This window comes from Bombyx mandarina, chromosome 02 (genome assembly GCF_030267445.1).
Source record: "Bombyx mandarina strain Sakado chromosome 02, ASM3026744v2".
NCBI classification, from domain to species: domain Eukaryota; kingdom Metazoa; phylum Arthropoda; class Insecta; order Lepidoptera; family Bombycidae; genus Bombyx; species Bombyx mandarina.
Genome location: NC_143209.1, coordinates 6,446,169 through 6,465,287, shown reverse-complemented (window position 1 = coordinate 6,465,287; position 19,119 = coordinate 6,446,169). Strand labels below are relative to the sequence as shown.

The 19,119-nt window shown below is 43.6% G+C and overlaps 1 protein-coding gene across 2 annotated transcripts in view; it reads left to right on the top strand.

Annotated features, from left to right (window-relative positions):
• didum (dilute class unconventional myosin) overlaps positions 1-19,119 on the top strand; it is a 65,827-nt gene that overhangs the window by 36,498 nt on the left and 10,210 nt on the right. Inside the window, exons 25-32 of one of the 2 annotated variants that reach the window (XM_089733806.1) lie at positions 614-709; positions 2,293-2,401; positions 3,721-3,864; positions 5,020-5,099; positions 9,272-9,301; positions 11,062-11,171; positions 12,452-12,559; positions 14,549-14,648. In XM_089733806.1, the coding sequence (XP_089589932.1) occupies positions 614-709; positions 2,293-2,401; positions 3,721-3,864; positions 5,020-5,099; positions 9,272-9,301; positions 11,062-11,171; positions 12,452-12,559; positions 14,549-14,648 (777 nt within the window). The remainder of the gene's footprint in view (positions 1-613; positions 710-2,292; positions 2,402-3,720; positions 3,865-5,019; positions 5,100-9,271; positions 9,302-11,061; positions 11,172-12,451; positions 12,560-14,548; positions 14,649-19,119) is intronic. The other variant, XM_089733811.1, reaches the window with a different exon arrangement.

Sequence of the window (19,119 nt, the reverse complement as noted above, 5' to 3'; positions counted from 1 at the left end):
CTTAACACAAGGTGGTCTATGAGCTCGTCCACCCAACTAAGCAATAACATAAAATAAAAACTTCAGGGAAGATTTTATTTATATCACAAAGAAACATGAACTTAATTTATGCTTTATTGGGATTTGTTGATCTTAAATTGAAAACAAGCCAATAATACCCACAGAGTTTCTCGTCGGATCTTCTTAGAGGGTCACATTTCTGATCCGGTGGTAGCTTCAGCGCAGCACTGCCCTTGCTAGGGCTAGTGTTAGCAAATTTTCTCAGGTTGAGCCCGTGAACTCACCTATCCCTCTGTGAGAAACTACAAATAGACCCCTTACCAGCTCCTAGGTAAAAAAAAACCAATAAGTAAAAATTTAATAACAAATATGGTGAAAAAATTCCACACATAAAATAAAAGGCCATTTAAAAAGTTTAAAAAAATCTTTAATGACCATTAAAGAAATGGCCAAACAGTGTAGAATTAAATATATAAATAATTATAAAAAGAACCGAACGGACTACACTTAATATGTCAATCTCCCTGAAGAAGTTTATAGTTGAGGCGAATAAATTTTGTCACTTCATTGTGGAATTGGGAGTTGAACATACACAGAGCGATATTTTCCACAGGACTACGGCTATGGGTCGGTGCGGTCCGTGGACACCAGCAGGCCCGCCCTGGAGGCCGTGAACTGGTCCGCGGGCCACAACAACGGGACCGTGCCGGTTCGTATTTAGCTCTCCACCACCACCGTGCCAAGTGCTGAGAACCAATGCTCCAGTAGTTAACCCTCTTTACATCCTTCTTACTGGTGGTAGGACCTCTTGTGAGTCCGCGAGGGTGGGTACCACCGCCCTGCCTATTTCTGCCGTGAAGCAGTAATGCGTTTCGGTCAGAAGGGTGGGGCAGCCGATGTAACTATACTTGAGACCTTAGAACTTATATCTCATGGTGGGTGGCGCATTTACGTTGTAGATGTCTATGGGCTCCAGTAACCATTTAACACCAGGTGGGCTGTGAGCTCGTCCATCCATCTAAGCACTAAATAAAAAGAAACCTCTGTTCGCGGGAAGTACTGCGAGGAGTTGTCGGGGTGGCCCTTCAACTGGACCCCCTCCGGAGTAGAGTCCTCCGCACAAAATTAGCGGAGAGGACAGTGGGGGCAACGACTTGGTGGTGTATCTGGGGTCGCTGACATCTATGAGCGATCCTAACCATTCACCATCACGGGAACTCGTCTGTCTACAATGACAATAAAAAAGGATACACCACGTAAAGCCCGCCTCGACCGACACTGTCTACAAAAGCAATAAATAAATAGTTATATGTTCACTTTCCATATCTGGTTGTCTCTTCCATCTGCTGGGAACGTGTCATGAGCTTATTCGGACACGGTCTTTTTTTTTGCTCCTGTAGGCAAACGAGCACACGGCCCACCGGATGGTGAGTGGTTACCGTCGCCCATGGACTTCAGCAATGCCAGGGGCAGAGCCGAGCCGCTGCCTACCGCTAAAACGTCATGCGGTCTCGCAAACATGAATTAGAGAAGCTCATAATACCGGGTCGCTTAGAGGGTAAGCGCGCCGTGGGCAGAACACCAGTCAGATGGTCAGATCTGGTAAAGGAAGCACTTGGCGGTAGTCTGTACCGTGTGGTCCGTGCCATGATCGAACAGTGGAAGAACGCCACATGTGGTCGCGATCCTCAGCAGTGAGGGAATGATATAGGAGAAGCATCTGGTTGTCTGGACGCGACATAAGACCGCTCGTCATAGGGAATAGTTCAAAGAAATGTGTTTATATAATATGTAGGGTAATTAGTCTTTACTGGGTCTTTTTTTTTTAAAAGAGTTTTATGACCTGGTAACTTATACCTTTAAGTCATTTCTTAATTTAATTTACATTCTTATTTTTATGAAAAAGGATATGGAGTGAAATGAAATGAAAATGATTAATTTGAGACATTAATCAATTAGGATGAAATTATATGAAATGAGATGAGATAATATGGGATGAAATATAATCTCAGTAAAATGGTTGTCGTTTACTGAGATTTTTTCAGTGGACTTTTTGGAGGATCCCGAGAAGTTACGTCCAGCGGCTTTGTTTCATTTTCCCACATTTGTGCACATTCACAGATATTAAACAGTTAACAAACCACCGTTATTACACATTTAAACCTGAAGAAACACCAAATAGACAAAATAAAACAAATCACATCACTCTTCGCGTTCCCGCCAAAAAGTCGCTGGGTTGAAATATATATTTGAGGGTTTGTTTCCGTTGCCCCCATGGTGATGTTGTCCCAGGTGGCGGACGCGGGGCTGGTGCTGCGCATGCAGAACAGGATCTCGGCGCTGCAGAGCGAGCTGTCCCGGACCACCAAGCGCGCCGCCGACCTGGAGGAGAGGCTGCTCAGTAAGTACCCGCTTTTTTTTTTATTGCTTTGATGGATGGAGGAGCTCACAGCCCACCTGATGTTAAGTGGTTACTGGAGCCCATAGACATCTACAGCGTAAATGGGCCACCCACCTTAAGATATAAGTTTTAAGGTCTAGGTAAAGTCTAGGAAATAGGCGCGGTGGTGGTACCTACCCGTGCGGACTCAGAGGTCCTACCACCAGTAAAAAGCTCACTGCTGGCCGTCGACCCGCTGACACTTCTAGTGCATTCTTAGATTTGTCGACGTCGCCCTAAACACGTCATTTCGGACCCTTCCGATCCATCAACGGTGCTTTTAGGTACCTCAAGCACCGGTCACCGTCCTCGTCGAACCCGTCACTTGCGTCGAAGGGCTCGACGAGCGAATTAACCCACAGTCACAGCCCACTGAATTTCTCGCCAAATCTTCTCAGTGGGTCGCGTTTCCGATCCCGTGGTAGATTCTGCGAAGCCCGGCGGTTGATAGGGCCAGTGTTAGCAACACTTCCATTTTGAGCCCCGTGAGCTCACCTACATGCTAGGGTAAAGCTGATATACCCTCTCAAGGCTATCAGCATAGATAGACAAAAAAAAAAAAAAAAGAAAAACTTAGATTATTGTCAAATGTTAATTTTAGTGTCCTAAATGTGAAGTACTGTCTGTTTGTCCTTCTTTCACATCGAAACGATGCGACGGATTGATATGATGATTTGTAAAGCTATAATAGTATTCGATCAGGAGAATGACATAGGCTACATTTTTACAAATTACACTGATTACTTTCTTTGACCACCGCGGGTAGCAGCTAGTATATTAAAAATCACTAGATGAATACTACTACTAAAATCCTTAACCAGTTCTTCTCGCTAAGCTGAATGCAAAACGCGTGATGTCATTTGTGGTCGAGCGGTGGGTCTTAATGTACAATCTGTGGCTTGTTCGTTTGCTTGGCCACGGATGACGTCACACGAGACGAAGCTACGCCCGGCCGATTTGGCGAACCTCTCCCTGCAAGGTCCTGAAGGTGTCTGAATCTGGCGTTTTCAAAGATATTTTTTGCCACGTACCATCCGGCTATGGAATGAGCTCCCCTCCACGGTGTTTCCCGAGCGCTATGACATGTCCTTCTTCAAACGAGGCTTGTGGAGAGGACTTAACGGTAGGCAGCGGCTTGGCTCTGCCCCTGGCATTGCTGACGTCCATGGGCGACGTTGACCACTTACCATCAGGTGGGCCGTGTGCTCGTCTTCCTAAAAAGGCAATAAATAAAAAAGGCACAAGTGAATTTTTTTTAGAAAGATGTATTTTTCTCACAGATCGCCTCTCCTCCCCGCCTTCCAATCCTAACGTCGACAGGTTCAAGCTGGAAGAGCTGGAGATTGAGAATAAAAAGCTGAAGGAGCATCTGGACAGGCTCCGCGCTGCCGGAGACAGCACCCTCGTCTCCAAGGAGGTTATCGGTAGGTTCATCTACAACGTAAATGCGCCACCCACCTTGAGATATAAGTTCTAAGGTCTCAAGTATAGTTACAACGGCTGCCACACCCTTCAAACCGAAACACATTACTGCAAGAGGTCCTACCGCCAGAGTAACGAGTAACGTTTATTATTATTGTCAGCAAGCGCATATGACCGAGCTGATGGTAGTAGTCACTGGTGCTCGCGGACATCAGCAATGCAGCAAAGTCGTCGTCCACGACTGGGTATTCTCCGCTAGCTTGGTACACCCCCAACAATCCCTCACAGCACTCCCCGCGGAGCACACAGAGGATCCGAACAGGTCGTCCTTATACTCCTTATAATGGTGGGACTATTATTCTTCTTCTTTGTCGTTTCCTCATTACTGAGGGTCGTGACCACCTTGGTCCAGTTTTTGCACCAGCTTCCTCCAATGTGGGACTATTAGACCTAATAAAAAGAAGTTTTTAAGCCCTACTTATCAATAATAATTACGTAAATAAAAAATAAAAACATACGGGTTTGATTTGATCACACGATTGATGATGATAAATCATTATGTTAATTTTAAATTCGCTTCATTCTGTTCTTTGTTTTCGTTTTATGACCTAAATAACTAATTCTTATTCAATTAATTTATTTTGTTGTTTGATATTTTAATTAATTAATATATTTACTGACTGCATTTAATGTACATAATGGCCAATGCCCATTTTCTTAGGGCGTTTGGGCCCCTAAAAAAAGTTGTCGGGTCATGATGGTTTTAACTTAATTTGATAGACAAAGAAATAACGTTTCAAAAAAATAAGGCATAGTTTTTCAAGTACAAATAGTTTAGACATAAAGTTGGCCCACTTTTGGGCATTGTCCTTTGAATAATATTTGCACGCCGACCTGGTAGAAACACGCTGTTCTATAAAATAACTATCAACAACTTTTTAAACCGTGTTTTAGCTAATAAAGTTTGATTTTATTTGATGACATTGATGTAATTCGTTCGTCGTGGAGTTGTCCATGGGCCCGCGCTAAGTACGCATGTCCTTAAAACGGTCTGACTCCGCAGACTTGTTACTCAAAATGTCACGGCTACTCCGAATTAATGATTAAAATACACTCGGTTACAGGTTCGATTCTGTTGATTTCCGTTTCGTTTCCAGATCAGCTGGGCGTCATACAGAAGGAGCTGGACCGGCGCCGCGACGAATGCGTCCAGCTGAAGAGCGTACTGACGAATCAAGTAAGTTTTGATTTTATTTAAATGCCTTTGAGAACACGCTGTATACGCGACGTGACTATACAGGGTGTGCTTTTTGTGTTTCCGATTTCCTCGTGACTGAGGATTGTAGCTATTTTGATTAATCATATCGAGGGCTACATTCTTTATTGCTTAGATGGGTGGACGAGTTAACAGCCCACCTGCTGTTAAGTAGTTACTGGAGTCCATAGACATCTACAACGTAAATGCGCCACCAACCTTGAGACATAAGTTCTAAGGTCTCAAGTATAGTTACAACGGCTGCCCCGCCCTTCAAACCGAAACGCATTACTGCTTCACGGCAGAAATAGCAGGGCGGTGGTACCTACCCGTGCGAACTCAAAAGGTCCTACCACCAGTAATTACGCAAATTATAATTTTGCGACCGACCTCTGGACCGGCTGGATCGTCTTCCATCCACTAAGTAATACACAATGCGTACGCACTTATTAATAACAATAACTTATTATTGAAACAAGTCGCCGTTGAAGATCGCGTTTCATTTTTACGAAAAGATTATTCCACCATCTTCTTGCTAACATCGCGTCGCCGTACCGATGCAAAGTTCTTCCATAATACCTAGAACTGCTGCGTTCAACATACCATTCCGTCCTGGGATAACCCCCTCCACGGGTTTCCCGAGCGTCATGACATGTTCTTCAAACGAGACTTGGAAAGAGTACGGCCTATATATTGCCTATGAAGCCGCTTAGTTGTGCCCCTGGTATTGCTGAAGTCCATAGGCGACGGTAACCACTGACCATTTAACGTCATTACTGATCCTCACGATCCATTAACGGTGCTTTTAGGTACCGCAAGCACCGGTCATCGTCCTCGTCGAACCCGTCGCTTGCGACGAAGGGCTCGACGAGTAAATTGACCCACAGACACAGCCCACTGAGTTTCTCGCCGGATCTTCTCAGGGGGTCACGTTTCCGATCCGGTGGTAAATTCTGCGAAGCACTGCTCTTGCTAGGGCCAGTGTTAGCAACACTCCCGGTTTGAGCCCTGTGAGCTCACCTATTAGTTTGGTGAATCTAGAATAACCCCTCGAGATTACTAGAATAAGTAGGAAAAAAAAAACTGACCATCAGGTGGGCCGTACGACCCGTCTGATTACAAAGGCGAATAAAAATTAAAATTTAACTAGTGACCGTGGAATTATCGTTGAATTAAAAATAGCGTTTATTTTTGAATCTACCCTCGCCTCATTTTTTTTTACCATGATAGTTCAGAAACCTCTGCAACTCCAACAATAACTGCAAAGCTTCGAGTAGATCGGATATATCGATTTTCCTACTGACGATCTTTCCTTACGATCTTTCCTACTGCAATTCCAGCCATTCGTGAATGCGTATTAGTCCAAGATCCCAGGGCCACCAGACATGACGTATTTTCTGACGAACGAAATGTGGTCGATTGCGTAGTGTTAGTATGTACTAAGAACGCATGCCTACCTGCTAGCCTGCTGAGACGGCCAATTTTCAGGTATCAGGTAATCGATCAAGTTACATAAAATCATTACGATTACATGCGCGTGGATAATGCCCTCGCGCTCTTACCTACAGAGGTATTAAATTGAATTTAGGGGATGATTGGCCCCTTAGATCGGTCTGTCTTTTTGTAAGAGGTTCTAAAATAGTTGTCCGGTGGATATATATAAAAATGAAGCATCAGAATTTACGTGAATTTAGGTAATTATTTTGGGAGCTTTAAAGCGTCTGCAAAGCAATTCGGCCGACGGAAAGTGTCTGGGAGTGTTGGCGACTTATTTTTAAGGATATTGCTTAAAATAAACGTAAAAATCAGCTTTCAGAATTTACGTGAAGTTCGTAATGAATTTATGTACTTTGAAAAGCTGATGCCTGAAAATTGGTCGTCTAAAAAAGCTAGTAGGTAGGCATGCGTTCTTAGTACATACTAACACTACGCAATCGGCCATATTTCGTTCGTCAGAAAATACGTGACGTCTGCTGGCCCTGGGATCTTACTCTATATAGTTTGAACGCTTAGTTTGACGTTTTTCGTTCAACAGAATAATAATGGTGGTAGGTCGCGATAATAAATCACACTGCATACTTTTAATGCGTGTAACAATAATAAAATCCAGGAAGTACTAATAAACGCTCTGTGAAAATATAGGTTATCTGTTAAAACCAAATACGGTTGTATCTTATCATTTTAAGATAAATTTTGGACGAGACGATAACGTGTATGCAAAAAAAAAAGTTTGAGAATATTCGGTTTGTACGTTGAAGATGTTTTATATTAAATTATTTTCGTATATTTGTAATTTTTGATTAGAATATTGTTTTGAATAAATTTTCGAATATTTAATTTATTCTTTGTACTAAAATAGTTTGGGAACCGCCGGGGAAATGAACTAACATTCGGATGACGCCTCAACTTTTATTTATTTATTTTTATTGCTTAGATCGGTTGACGAGCTCACAGGCCACCTGTTGTTAAATGGTTACTGGAGTCCATAGACATTTACAGCGCTATTGCGCCACCCACCTTGAAATGTTAGTTCTACGGCCTCAAGTATAGTTACAACTGTGGTGATCCTCACATTAAAAAAATGTTTCCTACATTATCTCTCGTCTTCCCATCTAAATTACCCGTTCTCTAAGATGTATCGACAATAAGCTATAGCACAAATGGAAAACAATAATAGTGTTTCGTTAATCGGCAATGTACAGCGAATCTTTTCCGCTTTATTCGTGTTCCATTGCGTGCAACTTTAGAATGTAACCAAACGCATTCGTCATTCATTGTTACCGTCTCAAGATTTTCGAGGCCTATTCGCAATAGTGGTAGGCAGCTAATTGGCTCTTACTCTGGCATAGCTGACGTCTATAACCGGCAGTAATAACTCACCATCAGACGGGCCTTATTCTCGTCTGCCTACTAAAGCAATAAAAAAAATCCGGCTCTCAATACTCCCTTTATAATCCAGAAAATAAGAAGCAAACCGGCCAACAAAAACTCTATTGATATCGCGTCTAAGAACATTCTCAACTGACATGTAAACATAGATTTATAAAATTAGTTCTGGGCTAATATTTACACTGAAACAATTCTTACAGTTACTCGGAAACTATATATATATATTTGTTCTTAAATGTTTTAAGGTCACCATAAGAAACAAGTGGGTTTATCAATTAGCGAGTCTCCAATTTGATAGTGTAATAAAAGTGATTGTATCATTTCGTGATTAGAAAACTAGGATTTATTTAATTGTTGACTTCTGCTATTATTATTATTATTATTGAAAAAATCTTTAATTGTTATTGTTGCGTTCTGAATGTAATTATTCTGTGATATAATTGAATTGAAGGCAGTTTTTTTATTCAATATCAAAAATCATAATTGTGAACACAGTGAAATGTTGTGTGAATTCGTGAAGAATGCCCATCACTGGTATTAAAATATCGAAGACACTATTCATCGATGCTCCAATGCATAGAAGTCAGTTTCATTACAGCAGAAAGTCAAAGGTATAATACTTTTTTTTGGATAATTCTGCCAGTTTTTATTTAGAAGGAATAAATGTAATCGATAAAAACTGTAAAAAAAATTTTAATCGGTCTTAGCGAATCTCGGATACTATTAAAAGTACTTTTACGATTTAGTTTTACGTTTTTTTTTTTTAAATTAGTATATTATTTCTGACGTTTCCAATGCAGTTACAGTTTTCGTGGTCATTCCGAACGGTTTCTTTTTAAGGTCTCATTCGACATCTGAAAACCGAGCAGATATTACGGTCGTGTTTTTCTCTAAACTTATTTCTAGACTTTTACGACGAACTAATAGTATCTTGAAGTTTCGCAGCTGGCAACTGCTAGATCCCAAGATATTATTTGTTTGTTCTGTATGAAATGATGCGGAGGTAGGAACGTTTTATTGATGATAAAAAAAAAACGAAATAATACGTCAATGCCTGTTTAAAAAGGTGTAAGAAATACAGAATCGAAAGAACTTAAATAGTTTTTTTTTACGATTGACGACATTACGGATGCTCTACGAATCGTCTTCGTATCGATTTTCGGTTCGAAGTTTTTGATAGCTGATTATGTGATGTATTTTTACATAGGGTACATAGTACATTAGTACATAGGGACTAAATTGGATTTGTTTTTTTTTTAACACAGAAGCCCTGGTTCCAAGCTCTTAAAACCGTCGTAAGTAATTGTAAAATTTAAAATGTAACACTCATCATACTCGCCGGCTTTTGATATGAAAATTTATTTTGCATTATTATTTTGCATAGGTAACATTTATTTTTGCATGAACTTTTAAGAACAATTTTATATTGAATGCTTATTAATAATCTAATTGATGTCATTGAAATCATAGCCATAAGTACCATGCGTTTGCTTCGTGCACGTCATATGAAGCATGGTGATTCTACAGAGGGATCTCTGTCCCCGCTGATGTTACTCCCAAATTAACAAAAGAGTGTTGGTAGGGTAGATTGGAAGCCAGTGACGGTAGATACCACTATCTTGTTGATTTTACCGCCAAATATGCGTTTCGGTTTGAAAGGTGGGGCTGCTATTATATAATTGAAACTTCGATCTTATTATGTTGGATGCATTGATGCTGTCCAAGGACTCAAAAATTAAACACCAATATGGTGGAAAATTGTATTAAGTTAAAGCCTGCAATAAGGAAGGAAAGAAAGTCCCGGGAAATATGGTAATTATTATTGTTTATGTATGAGTTCACACGAGGTCGTTGACTTCGCGCGACAATTCACTTACATCTTGTTGCATTGTGTGCTATGCAAAGAGCATGGTTTTCCGAAACCAACTAGTAAATCGTCGTTATTTAACCAATAGGCAAAATACAATGCAAAAAGTATAAGTACCTACATTTTGATATGATAATTTGATTAGTAAACAGGTCATAATAGTTAAACCATTTAGTCGCAATCTCCAAAATACACATGGCAAACATTGGTTTGACAATGCTGAAATAAATAGTGAATAGTCTTAAACATCACAACAACCGCCCTCTTTGCGTTTTCATTTGATTCAGACGCACCCTGTATATTTATCTACTTTATCGGCAATAATTCTGATGCTATAAATGTATCGTCGATATGTGATTTTGGCATTTTTGCCTACTTAGGCTAGTAACCTCGAGGGGTTATCCTAGCTTCACCGGACGTGTAGGCGAGCTCTTGGAGCTCAACCTGGCGACTTTGTTAACACTACTAGGGGTAGCCCTACTAACGATTCGGAAACGCGATCTACTAAGAAGGTCCGGCGAGAAACTTCAGTGGGTTGTGTGAGGGTTGATTTTCACGACTAACCTTTTGTCGCATGCGATGGCTTCGACGAGAACGGTGACCGGATTTTGCCAGCATAGCTTGAATGCTGTATATATATTTAAACTAGTCAAACTCGGCGAGCTGTGTTGGCCGATCTTCGATTTGACTTTGATCTGATCGCTACCAGAGTACACAGAATCGTTCGCCAAGCTAATCGTGACGATTCCATGAAGACTTCACCGAAATCTGTTCAGCCGTTTCGGAGTCTATAGGGAACATACACACATCGACTTTTATATGTATAGATTTCATTTTTATTCTTCATTGTAGCATTGTTTCGTCCCACAATAAAGCTTACGGGCGTGTTGCCCGGCTATTGTAAAAAAGGGTTTAATCTTATCGACTTTTAATTTTCAATTTTTATTTTTACATGCTTTCCGCCGCTGTCGTTGCATGGTACATTTTCGTCTTTTTAATTAATTCTAGATACGTTTCGAATAATTTAATTCGCGTTTCGTATTAATTAAAAGCATTTTTACGGTTTTAATCTAACGTCGTATAACTTGTAAAATTATTTAAACAACAAAAATCGTAAAAGTGTTTTTAATAATTAAATTATACTTTAAAAATTCGATTTTGTTTCCATAAAGAACTTTATTCGAATAGACGGTGAATCTGAAGTCGCTCGCCTCATCCAATTACGGGTCTGACGTGGACATCATTAACGAAGACGGTGAACTGGCGTCGGCCTATGAAGCGCAGAAGGGCATAAATAGGTACGTATTATTGTAGTCTTTTAGTCCATAGGAATCTACATCGGAAATGCAGTGCCCACCACGAGACATGAGGTCTAAGATCTCAGTTTTTACAGCGTTTGCCCTATCCTTCAAACCGAAACGCTTTACTGCTTCGCGACAGAAATAGGCAGGGTGGTGGTACCTACCCATGCCGACTCACAAGACGTCCTACCACCAGTACAGAAATAGGCAGGGCAGTGGTACCTACCCGATATATGCACCTTTTTTTTCCTACCAATGCTGATAGCCTTGAGAGGCTATTTCAGCTTCTCCTTGACGTGTAGATAAGCTCACGGGGCTCAAACCGGAGTGTTGCTAACACTGGCCCTAGCAAGAGCAGTGCTTCGCAGAATCTACACTGCATAGGAAACGCGACCCACTGAGAAGATCCGGTAAGAAACTCAGTGGGCTGTGTCTGAGGGTTAATTTACTCGTCGAGCCTTTCGTCGCAAGTGACGGGTTCGGAGAGGACGGTGACCGGATATCCACGTAGAACCGCCACATTGACCAACAGTGCGTTCACAGCCCACCTGTTAAGTGGTTACTGGAGCCTATAGATATTTACAACGTAAATGCGCCACCTATCTTGAGATATAAGTTCTTAAGTCTCAAGTATAGTTATAACGGCTGCCCCACCCTTCAAACCGAAGCGCATTACTGCTTGACGACAGAAATAGGAAGGGCAGTGGTACCTACCCGATATATGCACCTTTTTTTTCCTACCAATGCTGATAGCCTTGAGAGGCTATTTCAGCTTCTCCTTGACGTGTAGATAAGCTCACGGGGCTCAAACCGGAGTGTTGCTAACACTGGCCCTAGCAAGAGCAGTGCTTCGCAGAATCTACACTGCATAGGAAACGCGACCCACTGAGAAGATCCGGTAAGAAACTCAGTGGGCTGTGTCTGAGGGTTAATTTACTCGTCGAGCCTTTCGTCGCAAGTGACGGGTTCGGAGAGGACGGTGACCGGATATCCACGTAGAACCGCCACATTGACCAACAGTGCGTTCACAGCCCACCTGTTAAGTGGTTACTGGAGCCTATAGATATTTACAACGTAAATGCGCCACCTATCTTGAGATATAAGTTCTTAAGTCTCAAGTTATAACGGCTGCCCCACCCTTCAAACCGAAGCGCATTACTGCTTGACGACAGAAATAGGAAGGGTGGTGAAACCTACCCGCGCGGACTCACAAGCGGTCCTACCACCAGTAACAATAAACAAAGTAGACATATTCTATTTTACTCTCAACATTCCAGACAATTACAAGAAGAGCTGACAGCCGAAAAGGAATTCTATTCGAAGCACATATCGTCCGCTAAAGCCGAAATAGAGAGACTACGGGAAGAGAACGAAAAATATCAGAAGTGAGTTCTAAAAATTCAGTGTCTTATTTTTTTGTTTATTCAAATGTAACTTTTAGAAAAGGAATTTCTCGAAACCCCACTGTAAATTTGTATTTCAGCACCGGAGACGCGATGAGGAAGCAATGGATTAAATTCTCTCATTTAAAAACAATGTTTACATCGAAAAATATATTCGTAAATTTGACTTTCACGTTGCTGCGTATTATGTAGTATTGTTGTTATTAAGATTGATTTTCTTTTTTGTTATTGTTTATGATAATTTTTTTGTTGTTACAAATATATTTATTGTTGATTTGAATTATATTTCATAATGCGAAACGTCTAAACCCATCCGAGATTTTTATGAAACGCAACGTATCAGAACAATTTTATTCATTATATTGTTTTTGATTAAAATACCATCGCTAAAGTAAAACGTAATTAGAATCGTGTTATAGACTGAGATATAATATTTTAAGATATTTAGGTCGGTACTTAGTTCCACAAGCTCTTTTCAGAGCCGCGTTGTAACCTCAGGCTCTTTTCAGAGCCGCGTTGTAGCCTCAGGCTCTTTTCAGAGCCGGGTTGTAACCTCAGGCTCTTTTCAGAGGCGCGTTGTAACCTCAGACTCTTTTCAGAGCCGCGTTGTAGCCTCAGGCTCTTTTCAGAGCTGCGTTGTAGCCTCAGGCACTTTTTAGAGCCGCGTTGTAACCTCAGGCTCTTTTCAGAGCTGCGTTGTAACCTCAGGCTCTTCTCAGAGCCGCGTTGTAACCTCAGGCTCTTTTCAGAGCCGCGTTGTAACCTCAGGCTCTTCTCAGAGCCGCGTTGTAACCTCAGGCTCTTCTCAGAGCCGCGTTGTAACCTCAGGCTCTTCTCAGAACCGCGTTGTAGCCTCAGGCTCTTTTCAGAGCCGCGTTGTAACCTCAGGCTGTTTTCAGAGCCGCGTTGTAACCTCAGGCTCTTCTCAGAGCCGCGTTGTAACCTCAGGCTCTTCTCAGAGCCGCGTTGTAACCTCAGGCTCTTCTCAGAGCCGCGTTGTAACCTCAGGCTCTTCTCAGAACCGCGTTGTAGCCTCAGGCTCTTTTCAGAGCCGCGTTGTAACCTCAGGCTGTTTTCAGAGCCGCGTTGTAACCTCAGGCTCTTCTCAGAGCCGCGTTGTAACCTCAGGCTCTTCTCAGAGCCGCGTTGTAACCTCAGGTTCTTCTCAGAGCCGCGTTGTAACCTCAGGCTCTTTTCAGAGCCGCGTTGTAACCTCAGGCTCTTGTCAGAGCCGCGTTGTAACCTCAGGCTCTTGTCAGAGCCGCGTTGTAACCTCAGGCTCTTGTCAGAGCCGCGTTGTAACCTCCGGCTCTTTTCAGAGCCGCGTTGTAACCTCAGGCTCTTTTCAGAGCCGCCTTGTAGCCTCAGTCTCTTTTCAGAGCCGCGTTGTAACCTCAGTCTCTTTTCAGAGCCGCGTTGTAACCTCAGGCTCTTTTCAGAGCCGCGTTGTAACCTCAGGCTCTTTTCAGAGCCGCGTTGTAACCTCAGGCTCTTCTCAGAGCCGCGTTGTAACCTCAGCCTCTTCTCAGAGCAGCGTTGCAACCTCAGGCTCTTCTCAGAGCCGCGTTGCAACCTCAGGCTCTTTTCAGAGCCACGTTGTCACCTCAGGCTCTTTTCAGAGCCGCGTTGTAACCTCAGGCTCTTTTCAGAGCCGCGTTGTAACCTCAGGCTCTTCTTAGAGCCACATAAAAATTTCAAGCTATCGTTACAGCTTCGAAACTGTCGCTTCTTCAAAATTTGTTTTATTTTTAATGCCGCCCTAAAACATTGAGTATTATTACATTTTGATCAGACACCGTACTGATATGACAAGTGAATATTATTTGTAATAAAAAACTTGCTTCATTCAATGTAATTCCTTATTGTTGAGCATATGACAATTGATCGTAGTTTTTTTGTGTAGTCTGGACCGATCGTGCCCTACATGTTAATAAATGTTTACGTTACGCTACTTCATATGATTGTTCCCAGGCTGTTGAGCGCGGACCTGAGCCAAGACCCGAAGGACAAGAGCCATGAGTTCGCGCAGAACGAGATCATCAGGCTGGCCTCAGAAAGTCTGGCTCTACAGGTACACTCATCTATATATATAAAAATGAATTGCTGTTCGTTAGTCTCGCTAAAACTCGAGAACGGCTGGACCGATGTGGCTAATTTTGGTCTTGAACTATTTGTGGAAGTCCAGAGAAGGTTTAAATGATGGATAAATATGAAAATGCTGGGAATTAAATAAAAATAACAATTTTGTTTTACCTTTAATGTGTCCTCCGTCGGACGGATTCCTTTTGTTTGTTTTAAGTTTATTCTAGACAAAAGTTTAAGTCTTTTACTTATCGATTGAGGCACTACGAAGTCTGCCGGGTCAGCTAGTCGCTCATAAAAATCCCAGGGTGCAGCGCCTTCTGTGCCTAGTACGAGCTATTTAACGTTCTCGATATCGTAAAAGTTTGCGTACGTTTGCCGCTAGGGGCGCTGTTCCAACTCTATACAAATTTGAGTTAACTTTTACTTTTTTTTTTTTTTTTTCCTACCTATGCTGATAGCCTTGAGAGGCTATTTCAGCGTACCCTAGCTTGTGTAGGTGAGCTCGCGGGGCTCAAACCGGAGAATTGCTAACACCGCCCTAGCAAGAGCAGTGCTTCGCAGAATCTACCACCGGATCGGAAGCGCGACCCACTGAGAAGATCCGGCGAGAAACTCAGTGGGCTGTGTCTGTGGGTTAATTCGCTCGTCGAGCCCTTCGTCGCAAGCGACGGGTTCGGCGAGGACGGTGACCGGTGCTTGTATTGCCTAAAAGCACCGTTAATGGATCAGGAGGATCCGTGATGACGTGCTTTGGGCGACGTCGACGGTTTACCAAACGGTCTACAGGATCGGGTATGTAGTTTCCGGCGGCCACGACAAGAGGGTTCTCATGTCGTGCCGCCTTCTCAAAGTGGCGCAGCGATGCCGACTGTAGATACTTACTGACGGGGTCGAGCTCCAGATCATCGTGGAGGTCCACGTTCCTCTGGAACCATGGTGCTCCGACGGCTATCCTGCAGAATCGGGATTGTATAACCTGAAGGGGTTTCAAGTTGGTGCGGGCCGCGTGAGCGAACACTACGCTTGCATACGTCATGACGGGGCGTATGCAAGTTTTGTAGAGGGTTACCTTGTTACGGAGGGACAGTTCGGCAGACCTTCGGGGCCCACGGTATGGGCTGGTCAAAGAGAGTGATGGGGCTAACGGCGGAGGTGTTTACGCGCCTATTGGGGAGTGGGGTGCTCGAAGTGGTATTCGGAGGGCGACCCCTTTTGAATAGCACCGCTGTGCTTTTCGTGGGGTTAATGTCTATTCGCCACTTCCGGAACCACTGTCCCATGGTGGTTACTGCGGTCTGGAGTCGCCGATGAAGCAACGACATCTTCCTACACGAGTAGTAGATAGCCGTGTCATCGGCGAAGAGCGCTAGATGGGTCTCCGGAGACCGGGGTATATCGTTGATATACAAACTAAATAGTAACGGGGAGAGTGCGGAGCCTTGCGGGACTCCGGCAGTCAGATGACGGGGACGAGAACGAGTTCCCTCTACTCGATATCGAAACGAACGGTTCGACAAGAAGTCTCGTATGATGAGCACGAGTCTGTCTGGCACTCCCATGCTGTACAGTTTGTAGATCAAACCGTTGTGCCAGACTTTGTCGAACGCCTTCGCTACATCGAAGAAGAGGGCGCCTATCGGGATTTGTTTACGCCTATTTAGCCCTATTAAGATGTGCTCCGTGAGGCGGTGCACTTGTTGTACGCACGAGTGTTTGGCGCGGAATCCAAACTGCTCGTCTATTAGAATTTTATTCGCGGTAACGAAGTCCCAGAGGCGTTTCCGAAGGAGTCGTTCGTAAATTTTGCCTATCGCTGGGAGGAGACTAATCGGACGGTAACTAGCGGTTTCATTATTCGGTTTGCCCGGCTTGTGTATACCGATAACGTCCGCTTCTTTCCATACCGCCGGAAAGATGCAGTGCGTCATAGCGGCATTTAAGATGGTAGCCAACATTGTTATCAGTTGGACTGGTAAGAGTTTTAACGCGCGGTTGCGGATGCCGTCGGAGCCGGGTGCCTTCTTAGGTTGAAGGTTATCTATTACTTCTCTAACTTCGTCAGAGGTAATGGGGGGTAACGCGTCCGAGGGTGGCAGGGAAGCTCTGCGCTCGACCTCCCTGTCGACTGCCTCGGAGTGTTCGGGGTCCGCGTATTGAGTGCTGGTGGTGCACTGCTCTTGCAGTGCATCGGCCAGCAACTCTGCCTTGTCATCGTCATCGAAAGCCGGTGGTTGGCCTGAAGAGCGTACGAGAGGAGGCATAGTGGCGGTAGTTTCGGACTTGAGAGTCCTTGCTAGTCGCCAGTATGCTTGATGAGAGGGCGCGAGTCCTTCTAAGTAGCTATCCCAATTCTCATTTCGGGCGTCGCTTAGGCGAGATTTTACATCCCGCTGTAGACGACGCATCCGAATCCGGTTTGAGTGCGTGGGAAGTTGATCGTAGGCCCGGATTGCCGCGTTTCTAACTCTTAGGAGGTTCCTAAGTTCGGGGGACAGTCTGATGCGGTGAAAGCTATCCTCCACATCGACTTCTTTTGAGGATCTTATGATCGCGGAAGAGATGTGATCCGTGATGATGTTTATGGATTCGACTGTGTCCTCGGGGGATGGAGTTGAATCCGGGCCGCAGGGGAGGATTGGTGGAGCGGCATCGGCTAAGCATTTGCCCAGCTTCTTCCAGTCCACCATGGTCCTCGTAGCTGTGACTGGGTTGTGGGGGCGACCGAGCTGCATAACGACAGGTCGGTGGTCTGAGTCGAGCTCTGACATTGCTTCGATGGAGCGTAAGCGCAGAGTTACGTTCCTCAGCAGTGCCAGGTCTATAGTGCTCGGACGGAGCGCGATGTTATACGGATAACATGTTGGAGTTGGGGGACCGACTACTTCGAAGGTAAGGTCGTCTATAAACGCGTCGAGACGCCTACCGTTTATGTTTGAACTGTGGCAGTTCCACCTAGTGTGGTGGCAATTTAAATCGCCTGCCAGGATGACAGAGTCTCCCATGCCGAACAGTGACTCGATGTCACTGCTCAGAAGGGGCTTGTCCGGGGGGAGATAGACGGATGCGATGACGATCGGCTGGTGTCCCGTCAGCGAGATACGGCACACTGACGCCTCGATATATGAGAGCGAGGGGGTATCGAGAGGGACAACGTGCAGGGCCCGCCTATAGTAAATGGCAGTCCCGCCTTTGGAGGCGGTGAGTCTGTCATTCCTAACCATGACGTTAACTTTTACGCTGTCGAGAACGTTAAAAAACTCACATTGAGCACACTGCACTGGACAAGTGTTCGAAGCATAAGGTTAACTTACCTAATTGTTATGTCAGTCGAATCACAATATAATAATTGACATATTGCGACTGTTATTTCCACGTCATTACGGATCCTCCCGATCCATTAACGGTGCTTTTAGGTACCACAAGCACCGGTCATCGTCCTCGTCAAACCCGTCGCTTGCGACGAAGGGCTCGATGAGTAATTAGTCCATAGGCACATCCCACTGATTTCGTCTCCGATCCGGTGGTAGATTCTGCGAAGCACTGCTCTTGCTAGGGCCAGTGTTAGCAACACTCCCGGTTTGAGCCCCGTGAGCTCACCTACATGTTAGGGCGAAGCTGAAATAGCCTCTTAAGGCTATCAGCATAGGTAGAAAAAAAAGCGACTGTTTCAAATCCCAACACGGGCGAGGAGGCCGATTCACTTTGTTTATGGTATTTTTAGGAGATGCAGTTGAAGGTAAATAAAAATTCTTCATCGTAATATTACCAATTTATTTATTTATTCATTTAATCATTTATTCATCCGCTCATTCATTATTTGTTTCGTTCATTCATTTATTGATTGCCATTCATTGCATTTATTATTCTTTTATTTATTCTTCTTCTTAGCGTGTTCAAGGTTTAAGATCATGATCGGCTTTCCAACTTAAACTCCTCCACTTTGCCTATTTACTATTACCTATTTATTTACTTTTTAGTAATTATAGACTACACTGTACAAATATAATTATGTGTTTACTTTCGTATTCGCGAATCGTAAATATAATTATAACAAACTGTTTAATCTGACGTTTTTTTTTAAATTAACATTACTGTTACACGCCGGGGTTAAACTCGGGATAAACTTCCACCGAAGTACAAAATAAAACTCTATTTAACACTTAGAAGACTTACAGAGCACTATACAATTCTCAATTCACTTCTTCCGCTTCGCTTCAGGTGATCCGTTTGCTGTTTCGCTTCGAGTAGATCCGATTAGTCGATACGATAACTCTACAATTATCGAGAACATTCCCGATATGTCGAGTCGTTTCGATATGGGTTTCCGCTATTTGATAATAGATGACGTTGCGCTTCTCGAACGTTCTAGATTTTACTAGTTCTTTTGACTTTCGTTTCTGCTAGTCGACGACAGATGGCGTTACTCTTACCGGCGTAACATTACTACTTCTATCAAC